Source organism: Tachypleus tridentatus, chromosome 4 (genome assembly GCF_004210375.1).
Source record: "Tachypleus tridentatus isolate NWPU-2018 chromosome 4, ASM421037v1, whole genome shotgun sequence".
In the NCBI taxonomy this organism is placed as follows: domain Eukaryota; kingdom Metazoa; phylum Arthropoda; class Merostomata; order Xiphosura; family Limulidae; genus Tachypleus; species Tachypleus tridentatus.
In genome coordinates, this window is record NC_134828.1 from 53,843,216 (window position 1) to 53,869,813 (window position 26,598).

Here is a 26,598-nt window from a genome sequence, read left to right on the forward strand (position 1 = left end):
ACATCAAAAGAGATGGCAGGGAACATATCTGAGAACAAAATCGAGAGATAGAAAAAGGAAATTTAAAGTTGTTTCATGAATGGTAAGGCCAATCAAATTAAGGTTGTAGTCTTACAAATAATTCCTGACTGAGGAGAAAGTTGGCTGATTACTACATTAATCCATAACACGCTTAAAAACAGCTGCAATAACCCTGAGAAGTGAAAAGCCTTCAAAAGTCACAACAGAAATAAGGCCTAAGTGTGAAAATGTTCCACACTCAGCACTAAGTATAAAGTATCATCATTTAAAAATTCATGATAACAAAAATCAGAAATTTTAAGCAACCCAAAATCAATATTTTATTAACTCTCTCAACACAGGCTTGGTTGATTTGATTTACCCTATGACTTCTTCAAACTCATTTCAAATCCTTATATTTGATACTACTTACTTTTAATATTGTATGCATACCTTCACAAAATCAGGCAGTCTTTCAGTAAACATTATAATTTTTTCATATATAAAAAGTAATTTTTTTTAGTAAAGTATTTTGCTAAGAAAAAATTTGTCTGGGGATATACTGAGTATTTGTTTTGGATAGTTCATGTGCAAAGTGATTTTCATGTTAAGATTAAAAATACTTTTCTTCATCTCAAAACCTCCAATTTTATTTATGCAAGTTATAAAATCTCCTAAGTTTGCTTTTAGTAAAACTTTATACTTTAAATGTTGTTTTCTCTACCTTAATTATATACAAGGTCAGTGGATTTGCTCAACTTTGTAACCAACAGACCAAAAATTGAAATAAATCTAAATTACCCTTTTTTCTTCCCAGAATAACTTTAGATTATAACATGAAACTATATTTGTTTACATCAAGTAGCCTTAAACTTTTAATTGTATACATCTATTTATAATTAATTTTTAATTATAGCATACAGAAGCATACAGTAAAGACAGTTGCAAGCAGCAGAGGTGTAGAGGAGGTTTAGGAGACTCTGTGTATAAGCTCTGAACTGGGGAAGTTCAGAGTTGAAGCCCCTGATGATGAATGGGATCCAGCACCTTCAAGGCCAAGGTCCTGGAAGAGCCATAGACTAGTGATCCAAAGTCTAATTTTGATCAATTAAAAGCATGATATATCTTTAGCATAGAACATTGGTCCACTCCCCAAGTGGTGGAAGAGAGAACACAAAAGATGTTCAGTGCTCTTGTTCATTTGACTCATAGCTGCTTAATGTGTGGAACAAGGGTCAGCTTACAGTCAAACATAAGCCCCAAGAACTTTGTCTCAGGGACCACACATAGCACAACTTCACCAGAACAGGGTGAATACTCTGTTGCAGGCAAAAGTGCATGTAAATGGTTTTAGAGAGAGAGAGGTTAAAACCATTTGCTGTGGTCCACTTCCATAAATGACTGAAGGCAGTCTGTAGCTGCTGCTCAATATAATTCACATCTGATGACTGACATGAGATGTGAAAGTTGTCAATATATAGCCCATTTGCAAGAGTAAGAGGGAGTTGTTCAATAATGGAATTAATCTTTATACTGAAAAGTGTGACACTCAAAACACAGCCCTGAGGGACTACAAGTTCCTGTAGAAAAGAACAAATGTGTCAAGTGGCAAAGACAGGGTGGACACATGCTGATCAATCAACAGTGCCACCCTTCCATGCACTCATTCATCACACAGCCTGTCATTTCTGTACAAAGAAAACTGCTGAAAGGTGACTGTATTGGCAAGTTTCAGAAATGTTTTCTGTAAGGAAAGACATATAGGATATTAGGAAGTTTTTTGTTTGTTTTTGGAATTTCGCACAAAGCTACTCGAGGGCTATCTGTGCTAGCCGTCCCTAATTTAGCCCTGAGGGACTACAAGTTCCTGTAGAAAAGAACAAATGTGTCAAGTGGCAAGGACAGAGTGGACACATGCTGATCAATCAACAGTGCCACCCTTCCATGCACTCATTCATCACACAGCCTGTCATTTCTGTACAAAGAAAACTGCTGAAAGGTGACTGTATTGGCAAGTTTCAGAAATGTTTTCTGTAAGGAAAGACATATAGGATATTAGGAAGTTTTTTGTTTGTTTTTGGAATTTCGCACAAAGCTACTCGAGGGCTATCTGTGCTAGCCGTCCCTAATTTAGCCCTGAGGGACTACAAGTTCCTGTAGAAAAGAACAAATGTGTCAAGTGGCAAGGACAGAGTGGACACATGCTGATCAATCAACAGTGCCACCCTTCCATGCACTCATTCATCACACAGCCTGTCATTTCTGTACAAAGAAAACTGCTGAAAGGTGACTGTATTGGCAAGTTTCAGAAATGTTTTCTGTAAGGAAAGACATATAGGATAATAGGAAGTTTGTTTTTTGTTTGTTTTTGGAATTTCGCACAAAGCTACTCGAGGGCTATCTGTGCTAGCCGTCCCTAATTTAGCAGTGTAAGACTAGAGGGAAGGCAGCTAGTCACCACCACCTACCGCCAACTCTTGGGCTACTCTTTTACCAACGAAAAGTGGGATTGACCGTCACATTATAACTCCCCCACGGCTGGGAGGGCGAGCATGTTTGGCGCGACTTGGGCGCGAATCTGCGACCCTCAGATTACGAAGCGCATGCCTCAACACACTAGGCCATGCCAGGCCTATATTAGGAAGTAATCAGTGCTTTGATGTCATCCAGATTAGAATGTAAACCTTCACAGTTCCATTATATCTAGGTGGCCATTTTTATTTATGTGTAGGTGAATTGGGTGGAGAGCCCTTCAGTTTATGACCATATCTTTTTTCTTTATTGTCTTTATTCGAGGGAAGTCTGTCGACCTCCATAGATCCTGCCCTGGGTCAAATGGACAGGTCTTTGTTGTTGGAAGAAGATTCCAGCAACTGAGGATATGAATGAATGATCATTTTGCAGCATGGGGTGGAAGGAGATATATTAAAGGAAATGCTCACACCCAGAACCAAAGAAGGTGCGTCTTGGGGTTTGCTGAAATGAATGTTAGGGACATAGCTAGGTTTTGATGTTGATTCATCAACTTTTTTAACCATGGAGGTCAAAAGACTTTTCATATGATTTGAGGATGATTCTTTTGAAGGCACAGAGAGATCTGTCTGCCCTCCCACTGTAGTAGTGAAATGAAGTGCAGTAGCATACATCCAAGATAAAGTGGTAGACAGCAATTTTCGAGCCTCAGGGTAAGTAATATTTTGAAATGTCTTCAAATGCTACACCTCTTTTTCTTCCAACCATTTAGGGTAAGAATGAAAGTAGGATGGATAAGAGCCATTGCAACTGATGCAATGAGGGTCTGTTTCACGCTCATAGGCATCGTGGTCCTTGCCACCACAACGAGCACATGTCAGGGAACCACGACATGATGTCTGAGCGGCTGAACCTCTGATATTAGAAACATCGGAAAGGGTTTTGAATGTACGGCTGTACTCTACAATTAAGATAACCTGCCTTGATGGTGGCAGGCAGACGTGGTGATCTAAATTTGAGAATGAGGACATTGGTCAGTATTATAATTCTATCTTTGCAAGTGAATATACCCCTCACTGCAGAAACTCCTTGGGTGGAGAAACCAGCGAGAATCTCCGACTCTGGGATGTTCTTCAAATCCCTCTCATCAATAACTCTTCAAGACAAATTCAAAGTAGCATAAGGTGTAACCTCAATAGGTATATCCCCAATCCCCTTGAATGCAAGAGGAGTTTACTGTGTTGAGATGTGGATGTTTCCACCATTATGTCACCAAAGTGAAGATTTTTGACTGATTTTGGAGAGCCAACAAGTCCCTCTTGTCCCTTTTAAAGGAAAAAGAGAGGCATTTGCCATAAAGGTTTGTCTGAAAGAGAATGTAGTATAAGAAAATGAGGTACAGGTGTTACAGATGTTGGAAATTACTGCTCAGAATCTTCAAGACATGGTCGTTTACCTATGGACTGTTTTTTCACTATTTTATTTAAGTTTTTATTTGAAGGATGCATAATAACAAACCAAAAATTTAGGTGCCCACTGATTCCACCCATCGTGAAGCCCTAGAGGGGACGCATTTCAATGCCAAACAAAGACAATGCAGCAATGCCAGGGTTTTGTGAGCACTATACCCAAACACCAGCATCAGATACAATGTCCACAACACCTGTTGAAAACATCCAACACTGGTACTTGGTTGACCCTAGCCCAAGTGGACCAGCTGATTGACCCAAGGGGTGTCACCCCTAGGCTGCCCATCTACAGGAATTCAGGGCTAAAGCAGTGTGTTAGGGTTGAACACCTCAAACACTAGGACCCTCTCCTCCCCTTGATGGGTCACCACACATGGCAAGCATATGGGTGGATGTTTTGATCCCAGAGGAAGTAAACCTTCTCTGGGAGGTCCCCTTATCCTGTACAGGAATCAACACTGAGGGAGATAGTTAGGGTGAGAGGGTTAATAATAGAAATAAATACCAATAACTTAACTTGAACATAGATAATAAGTTAAATGCCTCTGTACAGTACAACGCTGAAGAAAAGAATCAAAATTCACCAGTACAAATGCACAGGAGGATTAAGTAAATATGGAGGTGTCACCTTACTTTTTCACAGAGCACATTCATCACATGAGACATCATCATACAGTGGCACTATTCATGTGAATTTAGGTAAGAGTTGTCTTAATGTTAGTGGTATGCAAATCTCTTTGGCAGATATATGAAGGAATATAGACAATCTGTTTGAGGAGGTGAGTTACTATCTCAGAATAAAGAATACTTATCAAAATATAAGTTAATATCAACCTTGTACATTTTAAGCAAAAATAATGTTACCTAGCCTGATATTACACTGTTGTGACATATCACATATAAATAAATCTTTATCTGTTTTTCTATCTTTCTCTAAAATTGATAGTTGAAAGTAGTGACAACTGGTATCAGTAAAATAAAGCATCAAAAAGAAAGATTTTAATGGTTTGGTTATTTTGAATTTCATGCAAAGCAACACAAGAGATATCTGCATTAGCTTCTTTAATTTAGCAGTGATTGAATTGAGAGAACAAAGCTAGTCAACACCATCCATTGCCATATCATGAGCTACTCTTTCACCAGCAAATAATGAAATTGACCGTCACATTATAACATTACCATGGTTGAAAGGACAAACATGTTTAGCAATGAAGATCTGAACCCACAATCTTCAGATTGGGAGCTGAATTCCTTAACCACCAGCTCATGCCAAAATGTTAATATAAGTTGATCAAGTTAAAACCAACTGCATATATAAAATAGAAATTTTTGATTAACAATAAAACAAATATAAAAATCTAATTTTAATTTTTTTTTGCATTGTCTCTTCAAATTTTGGAAATTTCACAACAAATGAAAAAATAATTGAATTATATGACTGTTTTTAAAGACAAAACTAGATATTTAGCAATTTTTGTTAAGAATTTCTACAGTGAAAAGGAATAAAAAGGATTAAAGAGATTTGAAATGAGCAACCTAAAACTTTTGGTAAAGCAATGAGAATTCAAAAATTACTTGCTTTTAGTAGACAACTTTTCAATGAGCAAGTTAAAAGGTAACTTGTAAAGAAAAATAACTTTTTTTTGTAAAGGTGAAATGATATTTTAAGTACAGCCAAATTTTAAAAAATAGCATCATAGATTATTACACTTTAAAAAGAGTATTATGAATCAATAAATATATATAAAAATGTGCAATTAAAGATTTTCATTGCCTTAAGAAAAACAGATGCACAGATGTAATCAGCATAATATGCAATTAATACATTACTTTAAGTTCATTACAAAAACTAAAGCTCTACATTAAGAGAATTCTGGCATCACATGTAAAGAGGAATGAAGAGAATAATATATAACAAAATTCATATCCACAAAATAAATTATGACAAAATATGATATCTTTTTCATGCTTTTTTATTTTATTTTTTAAGATTTCTAAACATGTACAGTACATGCAAAACTGTTAGGACAATGGAATATTTTGTCATTCTTTCCAATTTATGAGGCTAATTCTTCCACACCATTACAGAATATAAATTTCAACATTATGGTAATACTTCACTGATTCCTGTTAACAAATGAATGAGCCACAGTGAAAATACTTATTTTTTAGAATTCCCACATAATTGTACCAAAGGTATGTCATAATAATTTTGCTTGAATGAGTGTACTGATCAAATTTAGGGTCTGAAATAATTGTCATGGTACCCAATGCAGTGTCTTAACTATATGTAAAGAAGCTAGCATATGGTACTCTTATATGCTAGAATAAATATAAATGCACTCCACAAATAAACCTTACTAACAACAGTATTTGACACTACATATAAAGTTTTTTCAACATGTCAGCCCAAGAAGCGTAGAGAATTGCTGGTTGGACTCTCCAACAAATTGCTACAGACTTAAAATGCTCCCCAAACAAAATACATCAAAGATCATGAGACAGAGACAAGTAAATTTGAAAACAGGAAAGGAAGAGGCAGAACACATAAACTCAATAATACTGATATTAAGTACCTTCACTTATGCAGCCTTCCAGATGGAAGGAAGACTGCCACTGATCTCAAGCATGAGATAAACAACCATGCACCAAATGACAGAAAAGTGTCCACATCCACAGTATCAAGAAGACTCAATGAGAAAGGAACATTTGGTCGTGTAGCATTTAAAAAAAACATTTACTTCATTCTTCAAATATTGTCAAGAGATTGAAATTTGCTAAAAACACAAAACGTAGAATCTTTATGACTGGAAAAGGACATTATGAATGGATGAGTTTAAGTTTGCAATATTCGGTTTAAAGCACAGACTGTACCGCCCAGCAGAAGAAAAGTGAAATACACTGACCTCAATGCATAGTACCTACCATGAAGCATGGGGAAGACAGTGTAACAGTTTGGGGTTATTTTCCCCTGCTTAGGCAACAGAAGATATTTGCAAAATGGATGGAATAATGAACCAGCACAAGTACCATCACAAAATGATCCATCATGACATACCCAATGGTTTGCATGTTATTGATAAAGGATTCTACTACCAAGGACATAATGACCCAAACACTTATCCAACCTATGCAGAAATAACTTAGTTAGGAAAGAAGCTGTTGGAGTCATTCAGATGATGAAATGATCCCTACAGAGGATTTGATAGATCAAAAACTTGGACAAATCAAAAATTACTTCCAAAGAAACATTATGGGAGTGTATTAGAGCATCTGGAGTAAAATCGCAATGCAAACTTAAATATGTTGCAACAATACCTAAAAGACTGTCTACAGTTACTGAAGCAAAGGGGGGACAAAAAATATTAACTGTTTGCTGGACCCAAGTACTTTTACTGAGCTTCTGTTGTACTAAATATGAAGATTAATAAAATGTTGATGTATCGACTGTGATTTACCTTTCATTGTTCTTCGAAAGTAGCCCGAAATCTAATTTTTGACTTTGTCCTAACACTTTTGTGTAGTACTGTATGTGCACATTTTCTATGTATTTCTTATATTCTTTTATAAATTTGACTTGATTTGCCAGGTTTTTGGGTGTTGTCCTTTTGAATACCTTGCATTTACTGTTTTCATTTTACCCACATAAAACAACCGTAACTATATGAAAGATACACACATTTACATACATTCAGTGTAACTTTACAATAAACATATTAGAAATGTAGTGTTCATTAATACGTGTTTGACAAAGACTTACCTTTTTCAAATAACTGAGATCCTTCTGGGTGAAAGGCACAAACTTATCATTTAATCTGATAAATTTCAGGTGTTTTTCATAAAACAGACCACTAAAAGAAAATGTGTTGAAGCTTTAGTTCTTGAATATATCTTTGAAAAAAAGTTATAAAACAAAAGGGAGAGTCTTAGTTTCTGCTATATAGTTATATAAGAAAGAAACAAAGGTAGGTAGTTTTCATTTAAAGTACTGCAAAACAAGCAGAATATTACTTTTTACTGGTTATCATATTCTAATGTTATAAAAATGATAATATTAGGTTTCTGAGAAAACACTACATTGTAGTGAAAAGGGCATAGTTTTAGTGTTGTTACAGGTGCAAAGTGAAAAATGTATTTTCAGGGTATGTCATTACCAAGATGTAAGACATATATTCCAAGATTAGATTTTTTTTTTTAAATATGAGTACAAAGTTATAAAACCAAGATGAAAATCAAGTTGTTTCTAATTCGTAATACATAAAATTCAAACCTATTTATATTTAAACACAGGTATATTTTAACCCGACTGAAACAACAAATTTAGAGAATTTTTTAAAAAACTTTTATTACAAAATATTTTATATTTTACTGCAAATAGGTACAATTAATTTCATTTAGCTCTTTCAATTTTTTGTCAGAGCTCAAAACTAACTTTTTTGACCACTTGTCCTGAGGATAATCTTTGTGAAATATTTGCTTGCCCACACTTAGGAGTCACTGTTCCAAATAAAAACTGCAACAGACTGACAATAGACAGAGATACCATCTCAGTAACAGACTTCAATAATAAAACACAAGTATAACATAATAACCATTTTAACACCTGTAAAACTGAACAACGAGATTGAGCCCACTTGTACTCCACTGCTCTCCTGGAATTAAACTCAGTCAATGTTGGACCACCTACTGCTATCCTCATAAGCATGGATAGTTTGACTGGATCCAGACTGACTCTCCAGTCTTGCCTGGTTTTCTTCATAATGGAAAATCCCCTTTCACAACATGCCGTGTTCATTGGCAGTGTGAGAATGATTTGTGCTGAAAGACACAAATTTGGGAATCTGTCAGAGAATTAAAAAATCCAATTCCAAAAGTAGTAAAGGTCCATGCCTTAAACATTGTTTTGCCTCTGAGAAAATGCCTTTAACTCAAGCCACTTATGTAATGCTGCAGCATTATCATAGCCTACAACATGAAGAGGTTGTTCAAAATGAGCTGCCCCAGTGTTAATTTGATCTACTGCAATTGCAGCAAGAGCTTCTTAAGGTTCACTGGCTCAGTCTCTTGGATCAAGCACCATGGCCACATGCACTAGCTCCTTCTCAAGAAAAGGTCTAAATCTTTTTTTTAAGTGTATGATCTATGGCTATCTGCAATATGCATTCTTTTACATTTTCAAAATGTTGAAAATCATGCTCATGTTTGGTAAGCTCAATCTCTTGCAACTGATTCCCTTCACCAACATCTTGGATAAAGCATCTTAGATTTTCTCCATTCATATGCTTGAAGACCTCTATAGCAAGCACAAAGGTATTCAGTGCATTAAATAAGCCAGTTGGAGTAGCCTGGTCACATTGAAAGCTTAAGCTCAATAGTGATGATTCATGTAAGATATCAAGCATGAAATGCATATACAGTAAATTATTGTATTTTTTCACATCCTGTTGATTTTTTCTAGCTCTCCCAACCATTGTAGCACTAGCATCTTTTGACTAAGCTGTATGGTCTAAAGGCATATACGTGGATGTGAAATTTCTTTACAGCAGAACTTCAAGCACTTTACAGAGACAAGGAGCCCATCTTGTCTCTAGTATGTTCACAGGTTTCAATGTTTTTTTCTTCTGGAGCATTGCTGAAACTTTTTAATTCCCTGCTTGATTTGGCACTCAAATGATACTGTTTGTAAAGTCATAACAGAAGGTATTTTATGTCTGATAAAAACTTTTCTTTCTTCATAGCATCCAACAGTCCCCTTTCAAATAGGTGGGCCACATCTCACCATGGCATTCCATCTTTAGTAAGAAGTGCGATTAGTCCATTTTCTGTTTCTGCTCCAGTATTGACAGAAGCACCATCAGTACCTATATTGGTTGCCTTTCTTTTCCAGTTCTCCACACCAACTGTTTTAAATGCTTTTTCAATTGCTGTTTTTTAATCATGTGGTGGTACCATTGGGTGGGGTTTGCAAGTCCAAAAATTTTGTAACATTTCCTGTCTTAACAAATTTAACAAATACAATTTCTTCTTCAATTACTCCAGTGTCTGTAGATCCATCTGACATGAAGGAAAACACTACAGCATTGTTGAGGTCTGCACACAGATCTTGCATCATGATGTCATTAATACATGTGGTAAAGTTCTTCAGTGATTTGTCATTTATGTACACATCTCCTAGCTGCACTCCATTTATTTTCTGTAACTCACATAAAGGCCCAAAACAAGAAAAAGGCTGTTCTGTTACTACTAAGTAATAGGCAGTAGTGAAAAGTTTTTCCAGTTTCTTAAGCTGATGAAAATGAAAATTTCTCATTTATAAATCCATCGACTGAACCTGTAAGTAAGCTTCAGCATTGGCAGTTTGAACACACATTGTATACCTTCCCACTTATATCGTGGGCTTTGATCAATTGCAGACGAAAATTACTGGTACCTTTTACAAATACACTATCTCACTAGCAAACATTTTTGTGGCTTTTGCATGCCTTGCAAAACATTTCATTAGTTTCTTGATCAAACTTTAACCAAGGGAATTATTTTTCCATTTCAGCAGATAACTCTGAAATTGCTTCTCCAAGTCATACTTTTTATTGCATTCTGCCAAAGACATTGGGTTACCCTCATGACTGCTTGATCTTGCTGCTGAGGTGGGAGGAATGACCCCACTAAAACCACTGACACTCGTGATGGTGCCTGCGTTTCCCTCGACTTTTTTATCCTTCTCAGTACTGTCATCTTTGCTACAGAGTTCCTTTTGCTTTGTATAACTATTGTCTTTACTAATATTATTTTCTGTATTCAGTTCTAAACTCTCATCATCAGATTTCTTTCGCTTTTTGAAATATCTCGACAAAGGCATATTCTTTGGTAAAACCACACATTAACTACAGAGAAAAACGATTGTTCCATTTGTTGGATGCATGGACTTATTAGGCTATGTAAATTACATGGAGGCAACCAAATATCGGAGGGAGGATGTATGTTCACAAAAATCGCTGGCCCTGAAACCCCATGATCTGAAGGTGATGTCACTGACACACAGAAGCTACCGAACAAGGATGTTCAATTTAGTTTACACATGGACCTTGTAATCTATATGTTACAACAGGTGTTGCCAGTGCAACAGAGAGAGAATATCTAATGAAAGAACTTGTGGTTTGTTTGTCTGACTTTTAGTTTCATTACAGGCAGTTATAACTCATTTTTGGCAAAAATACATTAAAAATAACCAATAAAACAATCATTTATACATAAAATATCACTTCCCCTCTCAGGAAATAGATATAGCAAGGATTGTTGCCAGCAGGTAACATTTACATGCCCCAGGATGTAAGGCAGTCATTAGTTTTGAGCCCTGTTTAGTTAATAGTTATTTTCACAAAATTTATAGACTGTAACCTTCTAAAAATGAGCTGAAATTGAAGGAATGTGTTGTTCTTTAGTTAACCCTTAAACAGCAGGAATGTTGTAGGTATCAGCATTAACTGATGATGGCTGCCGTTTAAGGGTTAATGCAGTTTTTCATTCGTGAAGTTCTTCTTAAAAGATAAGAACTATTATGTCTTTTGAAGGCAAATGTTTTCAACTTTTCAAAATAAAAACTGTCAATTAAATATCAAAAGTTAGTAATAATACAATATACTCACACATTTCAACCACCTTTTTTAGTCAAAACAACCTCTATTATTAGTTTTATTTATGAAAATTTAGTTACAAAAATGGTTTATTTAGAAAAGTTAATTTTTAACAGAAACATAACATTCCAAATTACAACTGCTTCACTGCTAGGAAAATATATAATTGAATATATCATAAATTGTTCACTCCAAATGTAATCAACAAACAACAAAAATAATGAAAATAGATATGTAATATAACAAATATCTGCCATATCATAAGAAATAAAAAATAATTAATAATTGCTCTATCCACTTTAAGTTTACTTAATATGTGAAAAGTACATAGTAATGTTCAAATTATATTGGAACTTGAATATTGCTTGAAATTAAATATGGCAATTCTAGTAATACTTACTTGCTCACTCCAACCTTTCCAAATGTTTTTGTGCGTGAAATTTCTGGGCGGATACAAGCACGATCCTTCCTTTGAGCAGGTTGACGAATCCAATCATCCCAAAATCTATCACATAAAAGTTTTACATGATTTTCTTTTCTCAAAAGCTTTTTATGTGTATAATAAACACCAAAAAGAATCCAATGTACTATTTTTAAATTAATATTCTACCTCACAAGTACTAAAGATAAAAAATTAACTCTAGCATTATATCCATTTCAGCCATCAAATTGTATTTATATCTGGTGCAAAAAACAAAAATTAACAAAACATAATTACAAAAAATGGCTTTTTCACTTGATGATCTTATTTAAATAAATTTTCAAATGAAACAACATTAACATATCAATATTTTAAAAAATGAAACTTCAGGTTACAAACATTTGATGATTTATAATGTTTAATTTCATAACATTTCTCCCTTCTTAACCTACCATATCCAATTCATTCTTCTTTATCTATATATTCCATGAAATATCTTATAAAACTAATACTTATACTGTGCCAGTGATATTTAATTAATTTCTAGGGAAGAAATTTCCGTACTTATGATCAGTCATTACTCAATAGTTTAAAATCCACTCATCTATTATCACAAGAATTATAAAATTTGGTTTGTCTATCACAAATGTTACATCACCAACAAACATGACAAGTTTAAAAGAAATGTATTTTGCATTGTAAAAAATCATGGACTAATGAACTGCAAAATTCAGAAACTCAGCTCATTTGTATTAAATTTTACAATTTTAGCTATGAACCCACACAAGGCAAACAAATTTTAATTATATTGTTAATACAAACATGGAAAACACAATCATCATTGTTGCTTAATAATTAACAGATCTGTAGAACTCAACATCTTCATTAAGACAGAAGTATGTGTCATGCGTCCCATAGCAACTTACTGAATGCACTGAAACTCATGCGCTGTATTGCCACTCCCTGTGTAATGCCATTCTATCCTAAGCTTTGACAAAGATTAGACAACCACGCTTATTTCAAGTTACAACAGATCATTAGAAATTTTACTTGATAAACCATTAATTTCATTTATCTTTTATTGAAAAGTAAAACATAGCATGCATGTATAAGTGTAATGTGTATAGGTCTAAACTATGAAGCATTTAGCTGGTGCTGTGTCCTCTGTGAGATATTGATACTGTTATAGACACCTTTGCTGCCAATCACCAGAACAGGTGCATTGTTTTGACGTAATATTGACTATAAACACAACATGATGAAAGATAGTTAGCCTGATAGTGACCTTACTTCTCCTCAGAGTGTATTAACTACACATGAGATAATTTGTTTCTGCTATGTAAACTATGTCTTTATGTTATATTTCTTTTGATTTGTAGCTTTACTCTTAATGGTATATTAAATGTTCAATCTAAGCTAATCTTGATTTTCTTTATTATTATGTATTACCTTGGGTGGAATTTAGGTGAGCTTCTTCTTTTACATATACGCATATTTTCATAAATAGATTATATAGAGTATGAGTTTCCAATGAAAACTGCATTGAAAACACAGTTCAAAATAGCACACCTTTCTGAAATGTACCTTGGTATTTACATTATTATAATTTACCATCTATACTTCACATTGATGGCATTTTGGGAACCCCTTCACAGTTTACCTCAGCCTCCCCCAACAAAAATATCCTGGTGCTGCCACTGGGTTTCACATATATTTTCTTTAACAAGAAAATTTAACATTCTTTACTTCTGCTTCCTTGAAGTTTAGAAGCATATCTGCACATTTTAAATTTAATGTTCTTAGCTATTTTGATGTTTCAATTTGAACCAGGGAATATTTCTTTTAGTTCAGAACCTATACCTTTCAAGACAGTTTTCAAATTATAAAAAACACAACTTCAGGTATTCCTTCAAATGAGATGTCATGGTTTGTTACCCACAGCATTTTTACAAAAGTATTTACCCCCTTAAAAGTTCCAAAATTTTGTTTCTGTCTGAGCTTGCAATTGTGAAACTTTCAAATGAGACTATTTTTAGAATCTCCACAATATACTTCAAACTGAGAAAGATAAGTACACACTGATGTTACACAAGTCACATTTTCATAGAAAATAAGAATATTCTCAACTGGATAAGTATTTTAGGTTTATAAGCCTAATAACAAAGTTACATATAAGTAACTTTATATAAAATGAACCCAACATTTTTTTAAATTTACAACATTCTACTTTGAAAGAGCAATGTAGTTATGCAATTCAAACATTTCAGTAAAAAAAATTTGTGCTTATGTTTTCTCATTGACCAAATACGAATATAGTACAGGCATTGTAAGTTCTCACATACAAGATTCTTTTCAACTCTATAATATTCAGTCACTAAAATGTGAATTGTCTTTTTTTAGCCTAAGCATAATATTCATGCCTTTTGTATATTTGAGTATTATCATGCAATAAAACAAGAGCTGCAAGATTGTGGTCAATGTTGGAACAAACTTAATATAATGCAGATTCAGAGCATATAACAAATTCAGTCACAGTGAGATAACTGTACACTAAACCACAGAGTTTTTAACAGAAGTACAGATATCTCTAATTACATACATAACTGATTGCACAGCCAAAGATAGTTTGAAATATGTTGTATATACTTATTAGTTACCTATTTTACTTAATAAACTGGTTAATAAAGGAACATATTAACGTTTATTCAATGGTTACATTAATTAGGGTTTGATAGAGGGAAACATGATAGAAAACGTTTATAATGGATGCTAATATTTCTTTAAAATATATAAATTCTTACCTTACTTTCATTATTTCAAGAATATGAAACACAAAACAATCACACAAGCTTAACTTTAAAGTGGCATAAATTTTCATTGAAGTTCTTTCAATACATTATAAACAGCTTTCACACTGAGTTATTATAATACAACTGTACTAAAATTATGGCCAGTACACAAAATCTGGAAATTAATATCATTAATATCATAAATGGTTTTGATTGCTGTACAGATAAAGCACTAAGAACTGAATTTTCACTGATACCAGCATAAAAGATAATTTCAAATTTCTTTTGTAAATTTACAATCTTGTATTTATAAAAGCAAGCAACATAAGGTTGTTGTCATTGATGCATTTGTTCCATTTGTAAAATCATTATCTGTACCACCAAATTGAATGCACTTGCTCATTGCATATGCCAGCAATTACTTTTATAGTAAAGTATCAGTCAATGGTCTGAATCATATAGAAGTTTGAATGCGACAATGACTATTTCCGACATGGTCTTGACACTTAAAGTAAAGACAATACTGGCTAATTTTGGCCCAATCCAAAAGCTTTCTGCAAAGAAGACTGCCATTAAATCTATTGCATTTGGTCTTCTGTGAATTTATATCATAAGGATTGAGATTCATTACAGATATGTTTCTTTAAAAATATTGAAATAAAAAAATCCAGCTCCATGGGTGGATGATTTTAATAATTTTGTGAGGCCTAAATTTAAGTGAAATTCAGCATCACAGTAAGTGGGAAGTTAATAATTTTCAAATGATTATTGTTTTGAGTTTTTATAATAAGCTATAGTACTCTTCAGCACTCAGTATTTGTTAGATAACACTATAATTTTATATATATATAAAAAATAAGCATTAAAAATTTTCAGAGAAATGAAAGATTGCATTAGCGTAAGTTAAGACATTGAAATATTAAAAACAAGGTACAATTTAAACAACACAAAAGTAACATCTTGAATTTCTAAATGAATATTTGCAATTAAATCCATGTATTTCATTTACTGATTATCTTTAATCATTGATTAAAGGAATTTATTTGTTAAAAACAATGGTGACATAACAGAAAATACCTTAATTCAGAAACAATTTATGTTTAAAATTGGATTGATATTTATTTTATGCACTTGCTAAAATATAACAACCTAATAATCCATGCATAGACAGGTACTTTCACTAATAAACTGATAAAATAAATACAAGTGAACAAGGTAATTTAAAACACAGCTAATTATATTTGGTTTGTTTCATCACTGAATTGAAGTCTTTATATTTCAAGGAAGATGCGTATTGCAACTGACTGTTCCATCTCTTAACTTGCTACTCAAAAATAAATTGTTCTCAGGAAAATAAAATACGGCAATATTTATTTTTTTTACAGGAATTAAACAAATAATTAAAAATAGGGAGAAGAGATATCAGGAAATAGATTACGGATATAATTATTTAAGTCTTAATAAATACCATAAGAAAACATATAAGAAGAATACATTAAACAAAAGAAGGTTTTTCATTTAAACTTTATGAGGAGGTGTTTACTGAGATATAAATAAGGTGGTGTTCCTTATGGTACATGAAAAATATTCAGGTGAAATGGGCTTTAAAAGACACCTATTTTGAGATGTGAAATACTATGTTTGTTACTGCAAAAATGTTAGAAGACTGGGTCATTGATATTGCCATTAATAATATACCTTCTTTGTTCATGAAATGTTTCACTCATCTTGTAACCTTTTACTAATATATAAAATATTCCAAAGACCACAAATCATGCAGTAGATGACAGACTGGGACATATGAAAGATTTTTTTAATTTCAATATGCTTTTCTTATTTGTTGAAATTTTAATTTCTATTAGTTTAAAATTTGTGACTTTGAAGCTTAAGCTGATAATCATTTAGAATTTTTTAAAGCGAAGAATTGATGTTAATAAAATCTTTCATGGAGACAGTCTGTCACTTTTTTAATATTTGACAGCATGTAAGAAACATTTTTTTAGAAATTTTAGAAATTACAATCATAATGAATGCAAAAAATACACAAGTATCCTAATCTTCAAATAAATCATAGCTCCTTTGATTCTGGCAAACATAATGCACTTACTTTAACCTTCATTCTACTGCATACACAAGCAAGAGAACTGTCATGTTAGGCATTTGTCTGATACATTCACATACAATTCTACTGTCTCCATCTTTTCCTACTTAAATACTTGGAGCATAATGAACAATGGAGATTTATCACTTTAGACACTTGTTTGATAATAACTTAATGCATAAACAGTTACATATATAAACAAGATTATGCTGTAAAACATGAAAATTTAACTATCTAAATTGTGACAATGTTCAGAGGTTCTTTGCTGATTCCTTAATTTCAGCTTCTTTTGAAGAATTAGAAGTCTTCTTTACTCTCAGCATAATCTTGTCTTCAGCTGTATTGACTACTTTGAAAGTAATGGGGAATGGGGGTCACATTACATTCATATATGGTCTCATCCCCCATATGTTCAAAATAACCGGTAAAGGGAAAAATGATACTGTACTACAGGTGAAGGAGACTAATAATTTTTCAAATGAAGCTGGAATCACACAATTTACAATATGCTACAATTAAACAATTTTCATTTTTCTCTGATGCTGATCACCCACTTTTGGCTTAACAGGAGGGTATTGTGCAATGAGTACTTGTTTAATAAGTTAATGTAAGAACAAAGAAACATGTTTTCATCTCTTCCTAATACTTACATTAAATGTAATGCACAGTAAATGTAGAGATTTGTCACTTAGACACTTGTTCTGTAAGTGAAGATATGAAAAGAGATATGATACTTGCTGGTAAATACAGACCCACAATATTATTATTGGATGTGTAAAAACAAAACAATATTTTTGACTTGCATTTTTGCAAACCCACAAGATAAAACTTTAAGCTCTTTTCACTCATTACTATGCATTTTTTCGAAAAGTGCAGATATAACATTAAAATTCAAGAACGCTAAATTGTTTTCACTCACGCTTTGGGCCACTTGTTTTGAAGTTCTAACCATAAATCCTTTGTCAACATCCACCCAAGTCCAGGAAAAAAGTCAGATCTGTGAAGCATTTCTGAAAATAAAAAAGGAATAATTTCAAATTTCGGTATCTAAGAAATGTTACAAAATAAAACAAGGAAAAAATTCATTAAATAAATACATCAATCTAGAACATCCTATATCTTTTTAATCAGATGCACTCTATGATATTCTTTATTTTGCAGTAGATGTATACAATGAAATCCTGTACTGTTTTATATTTTTACAGTAGGTGAACAAACTTACAATAAATTCAACATTCTCTAACTTGTATACAATTTCCTGCCAAATATAAAGATACTAGAAGTTGAAGCCTAATTATTTCAATTTTTCTGTGAATCAAAATCACATAAGGACTGAAACTCCATAACCAGAATAATTTCACTCACTTGTACTTAATGTGTAGAGTTGTTATAATATTAAAAAAACAAACATTTATTACATTTCCTTAGGACAGGAGATACTAATTATCATAAAGACCAAAGTATATGCAAAAATGTATTAACAAATGTTACTCTCTAAATGTTCTTCAAATGAATTATAGTAGGCATATGAATATTAAATAAACACAACTATTACAATATAGAAACAGAAACAGAGTACAACAAATTTTTAAGCTCCATGAAATAAATTAAATTGATAGATTAATGTAAACTTCTCCTGCCACTGGAAATGAGTACTTTTGCTTGTAACTGAACAATTCAACTTGGAAGCTTACACAGTACACTCTAACACATACAAACAATTTGGACATTTAGAATAGTGAAACTAAACATCACATTGTAATCCTCCCATAACTGAAAGTGCAAGTATGTTCAGTGAATAGGTTTCAATCCTACTAATTAAGAAGTATTTGGAATAACATAATATGGCATTACAATTGCTAACAGAATTTTGGAAGTCACTGAAATATATACAGAAATAACATGCTAATGTAATTCAGTGGAGCATCACACTTGTATGAAATTAAAATTGATAACACACACTTGCAAGTCCAGAAGCAAATCACAGAGTATAAAGTGTTCCAAGTTGTTCATAAGCAGTGGAATAAATATAAAGGAGACATAAGAATGCTTCACTTATATACAAAACATTTAGACACAGGTTGGTAATAAGTGTGTGCAGCATTTGGAATAACTTCCAAATAATGCAACAATTGCTTGGAAACTCTGAACTTGGCAACAATTATATATCAATTTGAGATTCCTAAATTTGTGAAGGCAGCAGTTCCAAGACTGAATCAAGATTTGCTGCATCAATGTAAAAACAGAAAAGAAAAAAAAAGACTTCAAAAAGTTTGTCTATTTTATGATAGTTGCCCAATGGGGTGCATTTTACTCATAGCAAAGCACAAAATGGTTCACCTAAAACAACTTCTTAAAATATGGTCAATTAACTAATTATACATAAAAAAATGTCCATTTTGTGTGACATCACTCCTGCAGTTAGATAACTAGGTAAATATTTATTTGGAATGAAGCCATATCAAGATTCAACTTCATTTTTATACAGGAACATAAAGCATGTGATAGTAGCAAAAGTATATTGCAGGTAGGAAAAATGAACAGTGGAAGTACAGAATTCTACATTTTGTAGAATGGTACAAGTAATGGCTCATATTCTAGGACCACATCCTATGTTCTTTAACACTACTATATATGAAGAAATCACATCTCATATTTGCCAAATGGATGATAGCAATCACCTGTACAATGTCAAATTGGTCTTATAGTTTGATGAGAGGGTAATTAATTGAATGGAGCAGCCTATACACCCACAATACTTCACTTCCATCAAGCATTTACTGGGTGCAATTGGAAGACAAATCTGTCAAATGACATACAAATACAAAATGCATTGAAAACTCCTCTTTAACAACTTATAAACTTTTGTCCTTGTTATTTGTGATGGCCACATTTTATACATTTTGCTAAAATTTTTTGGAAAAAATTACCTTTACACTCCAGACATGTATAAATATTTTTATTTTAACAAATATTTCACCATTACAGTTTTCTCAGTGTCAATACACACAACTCAGATTTATATATAATTGTCAAATCTGGATAGTAAAGGTAGATTGTTCTAAAAATTTTTACCAAAATGTGTAAATATCTCCAACATATACAATAAATTTTGATAGATATATTTTATACTGATGTGAAATGTCATGAACAGTTAAATGTTATTCTTCAGTGGTTTGGTGAAGGACAGACGACTATAATAGAAAGAATCACCTCACTTGTATGGTGAAAACATTACATCTGACAACACACACCTACAAGTTTCTACCCTGATGTGTAAAATAGGTGAAAAGATATAACACAGAGAATCACCTCACTTGTTTGGAGTTAAACATTATAATTGATAACACTAACCTGGCATCTCTCAAGTAATGCACTCTATATCTAGATAGAAATGTAACAAACAGAATCATCTCATATGTATGAAATCAGATATTCCACCTGATAATACAAATTTTTGAACATCCTTTAGAATCAAATGCATAATATACATGCACAATATTTAACACAGTGGACCAGAAATACGTACTGTATGTGAAAACTGTAATAGTAGGTAACACAAACAAACATTTATCTAAATATACCAATGTTTAACATAAATAAGCCAATATACAAAATTAAAACAATCAGTAATGAAAATAAGCAAGTTTTTGTAGAGAGACAAACTGACATAACAAATGACATTACAAGCAAGTCTTTGAATAGGAACTGATAACATTATGTAACACAGATTTTGTTCCTGGATAGTACGTGTTATTTCTTAATTGCTTATGTTGTAAAAGTACAGAAAATGACTCATACCCTTCAAACTTTGCTTTTGTGACATGGATAATGAAATTTATAAATTAACCTATTTTCTATGTAAAAACAGACAAATTTGCACATTTTCATTTACACACGGTCTGAATAAAACATGAGTGAAGATTTACATGTATTTATACTAAAGTTACACAAAAATGTTAAAAAGTGAGTAGTTTTTCAAGATTTGCAACTGTAACGTAAATTACTTTCACATATCAGCCCCCAAATTTTGTCTCCCATCATGTTTTCATTATACGCTTGCAGGTCACAAAAGCAATTGGGAAATAACACTTTGTACCCAGGAACAAGAAAAAGTAAAAGTTTTGTTACATAGTGTTATATCCATCAAATCTAATAACACAATATTAACCAAAAGGTTTTAAAATACTTGCCAGAGTTTTCAGCCACCATTCCATTTTTGCCATTATCATTCCAGGCAGATATACACCAAAGGGTTAGATCTGATTTAAGAATTGGGTAAAGAGCTAGAAAGTACTCAAAAAAATCTGGAGAAATGTCTAAGTCATCTGGGGAGGAAACAAGATATTAACAAAGGTGATTTACTATAACAAACTTTTCAGTTAATATTTCTTATTGAAAAAAAACAAATTAACTTATAAAGTGTACTTTGTGTCCAATTTTTACATTTATTTTTTTAATCTACAAACAACACCTACAAGCAAATACCAAAGTACTGTTATTTGCTATTCCATATTTTTCATTCACAGAAATCAATAAGTGAATTTTAAATTCTCCTTATATTTCCATACAAAAAAAGCACTATTTCAAAAGCAAATTTTTGGAATTCACTCTAAGCTTAAAGCAGCTATAAACTACAAGTATTTATATATACATCAATAAAGATAAAACAAAAAATTACTCAGAGAATTTTCTTTAATTAAAACTACACATTGATTGAAGAAAATAAGAATTTATTTTAATGCCCTTTGCATGCACCAATATATTACATAGTTTTCAGCAGTCAGAAAAACTACATTCAAAAGCTTGGACTATACATTTTTAAGTACTGATAAGAGCTAAATTTATTCTAAGATTGACTAAATTGTAACTGGTTATTCCCATTGTTTATCCTAAATAGCTTAAAAGCTTTATCAATTTGTAATATGATACTACATTTGTTTATTCCAAATAGCTTTAACCCTTTTGTAACAAACTTGGTATAAAATATTTGAATTCATATAAACTTTTCCATTTATTAAGTATTTATACTATAACTTTTAATGCAGTATGTGTAAATTCACAAAATTTGTTAGACTTTTAGTAAACATTACAAGTCTTTTGAACATAAAAAAATCAATTATTTAATGAATATTTGTACTAAAGATTTATTTGTGAAAATATAAGATGTGTTTCATTACTGAGTGCAAAGCAGTTTTCATGTTATGATTAAAAATCCTAAATATTATTTCTATCATAATTATAACCTCCTCAATAAATTTTTTTAACCCCTCAGTAAACCTTTATATTTTCTCTACCCTAACTCTATACATGGTTGGTCATTTAGACTGACATTGCAACCACCACAACAAAATTAGGAAATAAATATAAGTAATGCTTTTTATTCTATAATTACATATATTGACATGAAAACACAAATGTTTAGTCTAAATAGTTTAAATCTTGTAAGAATATATATTTATGTATATTTACTATACTGGTTTTTCTGACCGTGCCTGGCTAGCATTAGAGAGGTTGCAATGATTAAGTGCATGCACACTCATGTTGCCATATTCAAGAAAATAAAACAAACTTTTACAAAGTAATCTGTCATGGGTGTGTTAAAGTTGACCAGTATTTTGTAAAATAGTCACATTTCAGTTATAATACATTATATATGCATATACATAATTATTTACAAATAAATTCTTAAACTCGCATCTCTTAAAACATAGGAAAGTAAATAAACAAGTACACCAAACAATTATATCTTCTAGTTATGACAACCTTTGTGCCCATTTGCTGGTTGCTATAAGTTGCTAAGCCTTTTAAAATTTTGCACAAGGAATATATGAAACAAAATTTTTTTTAGGTTTTATATATACATTTGAAATAAACACAAGAATCATTAATTACTCTGTCAATATCACAGAATTACATTACATTTTTTAAGGATTACAACTACGCTGTTTTAGGGTCTCAAAAAATATGAAATTTCGAGCAGGCTAGAGTCAACCTTACCCCCTTGAAATCTTGTTACGAAAGAACAACTTGACAACATAATGTTTCAAAATGGGTAAGAAAGCCAATTGGAGAATATTCAAAGTTTTTGGTTTGTTATTCACTTGTCATAGACAGAAGTGTATATAATGAAACATTTCCAAAAATGCTAACAGGTGAGTGGGGTTACTGTGTTTGATCCAGTACATGAGTAATATCTCAGCATGAAAAATATAAAATAGGCTCTTATTTTATATTCCAATTTGTTGTTATAATTATTTTGAGTTCTTAATTTGTAACAAACTAAAGACTTTGTATTTAGACATCATAAACATCTAATTTGAGCCAATGCTGCATTCAAATACCATATGGCATACAAAAATTAATATTTAAGTGTGCTTAATATTTACATTTAAAGTAAGAAAAATCTTAATATTACACATTAGTTGATTTACAATCTTCAATTTTATACTAAACTTATCAAAGATAGGTATATAACAGCAGTGAAATAAAATGTTGAATGTAAGTCAACAAATGTGATGAGATGGCCTTTGGTCTTTATCAACACAGTTAAAATTCGTAACAGTTTATATTTGTTTACGCTTAAATTTTATTGTTTTACTGCCCTTTAGAACCACGTCTAGTACTTCCACCTTGTGAATTGATTATCTTTTATCTAACCTAATCCAAACTAAAACATTTCTAATTTTAGCTACTTTTATAATTAATAAAGAACACACATGAAAAGCAAGAAGTAAAGTACTCACCTAGTTTATTTTTTATTTTGCGGTTGACTACTGATGAAATTTAACTTCACTTTTTTAATACCAATGGTACTACTACAATAAATAATTTTCTATTTAATTAAATAATGCACAAAAGAATAAAGAATAATAATATGCAAAAATGCAGACAATGTTCCATAACTATCACAATTTTCAGACTTTCTATGCGATACGTGTGTGTTTGTGTTTTTGTTATGCCAAAGCCATTGGGCTATCTGCTGCATCCAGTACGGGGAATCAAACCTCTGATTTTAACATTATAACTCCAGAGACTTACAACTGTTCCAGCGGGAGAACCATGTGACAAAAGCCATTAAAAATTGAAATAAGCTGATCAATCTGTTTCCCCTGGGAATAAAGTTTGAACTGGAAGTAAAATAAACAATTCCCTGTGCAAAAAACAACACAAGTTAATATATAGTTTGGTAGACTGAAACCTTCGTTTTTCTATTGGTTATAAATAGTAAATATTATATGTCAGAAAGAACTATTAGCAATTTATGAAGAGGATGTGACAAGTGAGCATGGCATAATGGTTCCGATTTTCTAGCTTATGTCTCTGTAACTACATAAGATTGAAAGCTATAAATATTAATGCTTTGTCTGAGCAATGATATCATTATGAATAACTTGCATTAAACTTCATACTTCTTGAAGGGTTGGTAAATAAAGTAGAGGGGATACCTAAAGAGCAAATGTCACAATTATCATACTAGGGAAAAACTGATAATTATTTTTCAATATTACCTTATAAAATTAAAAACTTAAAACTTATATTAAAAGTTGGATTATTAGCTATGTTACAATGAAAAGTTGATTCATACACATCAATTAAATTTTGAATGTATGTCACTAAAAGCAAAGCAACATACACAGAAAAGGATAGCCACAGCAAAAGTTTTCCCATGTTTAACTAATACAACTGCCATAAAAATTGTAAATCAGTTGGTGAACACATAGCCCACATTATCACACTGAATTACACAAGATACAAGCTTCTCATGACCATACCTCATGAATAATTTTTATTATTATTTTTCATTATCTTACTTAATCTAACCTTATCTAATGTAATAAATATCTATTTTTTTTAATTTTAGTTATTCTTATAATAATATATAAAGAAATACATCACTAACTAGTGAATTCTTATTCTGCTGTTTGTTGCCAATGAAATTTAAGCTTACATTTTTTATCTAAAGTTACTAGTACACTAAATTTTTGTTAACTTAAATAATTACACTCAATAAAACATAATAACAATGTCCTATAACCATCAAAATTGTTTTATCCTTTTAGGAATCTTTAAATCTTACTCTAAGCTTATTGTTTTGAAGACTCTAGGAAAAATTTCAAACTGAAAATGAAATAACACTGTACTGAAAACAACATAAGATATCATTTAATAAATTAAAAACTTGGCTTTCTATTGAGAATAAACAAAAACAGAATAAAATGTCAGAGAGAACTACTGGCAAGTTGGGAGAAACAGCACGAAACAATGGGTAAAGCAAGTGGAAGTAGTTTTCTGGTTTATAGCTCTTCAAACAAATAAGATTGAAGGCTATAAAAATCATGCTTTATCTTAGTAATATTTACATTATAATGAGCAACTTAGGTTAAATTTCACACTTATCATAGAAGTGATGAATAAGTTAGAGAAGTGAGAAGACCGAAGAGAAACAAATATCACAATTTTCATACCATGAGATAAAGAATTTTTAAAACATTTCCTTATAAAATTGAAACTTTAGTATTGAAACTCGGTTCACTGACTATGTTTTCAAACCAAATGTATTTGTACATACAATTATAATAATGTAGTTTAATTAAATTTTGAATGCAACTTCATAAAAAGTCATAACATGTGCAGTCTAACCTAACCACAACAAGAGGGTTAAATAATTCATTGTTATTTAAAACTGATACACCCATAAGGAATGGATCAAACCAACAAGCTCAGCCAAGCACGCAGGTAGTTCATGAGTATTATCAATAATATTTTTCAAGACACTTGAAAACTGTCACTATACATGTTGTTCCTGCAAGATGGGTGAATTGAATGACAACCTTAGGCATGAATGTTTCTTAAAAGCTATCATTAACAATTTGTATATTCTCTAAACAACCTCTTTTGTTTTGCCAGGATAAGCATGGTTATCATATGCTTATATATGCTAATCTTAATATATATAAAATAGTTGAAATTTGCTTTTAAGCCTATTTGATCAAAACAGAATTCATCTTTAAATATTTATATACTGAAACCTTACATTTGTGTTAAAATTAGTGTTTAATAAAGAAAAATAAAACATTTTGCTTACAATAGCTCATAAAAGACAAAACTGGGTGATAAAAATTATAAAAACATAAAAATGACTGAAAAATATATTTATTTACTTACAAAAGAGCTAGCTAAACAAACCAGTGGTGTAAGGTTATTGCCTTGTTGATTATGAAGATCATATTTTTATAATACTCACCTTCAACTATTATCACTGTATCATAATTAAAACCATGAAATGTTTTATTAAGAGCCCAGCCATAATGTCTGGCTATCTTGTAATATCCTTTAAACTTTTTTTCTTTTCCAACCAATGAAATGTCACTCTGATCTGGTTGCTGAAAAATAAACAACTAACCTTCAAATTACTAAAGTAACAGAAACTCATAACCAGTACTTTAAAGCCAAACATATGAAAATTTTACTAAATTACAATGTATCTTTCACCATGCGATACATAAAACATGCCTACTAGTTGATTTATTTATTAGGAATTCCAGATATTAGTGCAAATGTATATATTTCAGTAACTGAGAAGAAAACAACTAAAACTTACTGTAATATTACATACATGAATAACTTTACAGTTGTCATGAAATTTCTCTTGCACAACATTATTTTTATTCAGCAACTATTACTTGTTAGAGCTATACATTTTATTCTTTAG

General features: G+C 31.6%; 1 protein-coding gene across 20 annotated transcripts in view; it reads right to left on the minus strand.

Annotated features, from left to right (window-relative positions):
- LOC143249158 (alpha-1,3-mannosyl-glycoprotein 2-beta-N-acetylglucosaminyltransferase-like) overlaps positions 1–26,598 on the minus strand; it is a 101,684-nt gene that overhangs the window by 17,211 nt on the left and 57,875 nt on the right. For all 20 annotated transcript variants that reach the window (XR_013027608.1, XM_076498585.1, XM_076498591.1 and 17 more), the window contains 5 exons: positions 26,131–26,269; positions 21,077–21,211; positions 17,803–17,893; positions 11,973–12,077; positions 7,702–7,792 (listed from right to left, as the gene is read on the minus strand). Coding sequence is in view for 19 of the 20 variants with exons in the window: in XM_076498585.1 (XP_076354700.1) it covers positions 7,702–7,792; positions 11,973–12,077; positions 17,803–17,893; positions 21,077–21,211; positions 26,131–26,269 (561 nt within the window). In the remaining variant the exon portion in view is untranslated. The remainder of the gene's footprint in view (positions 1–7,701; positions 7,793–11,972; positions 12,078–17,802; positions 17,894–21,076; positions 21,212–26,130; positions 26,270–26,598) is intronic.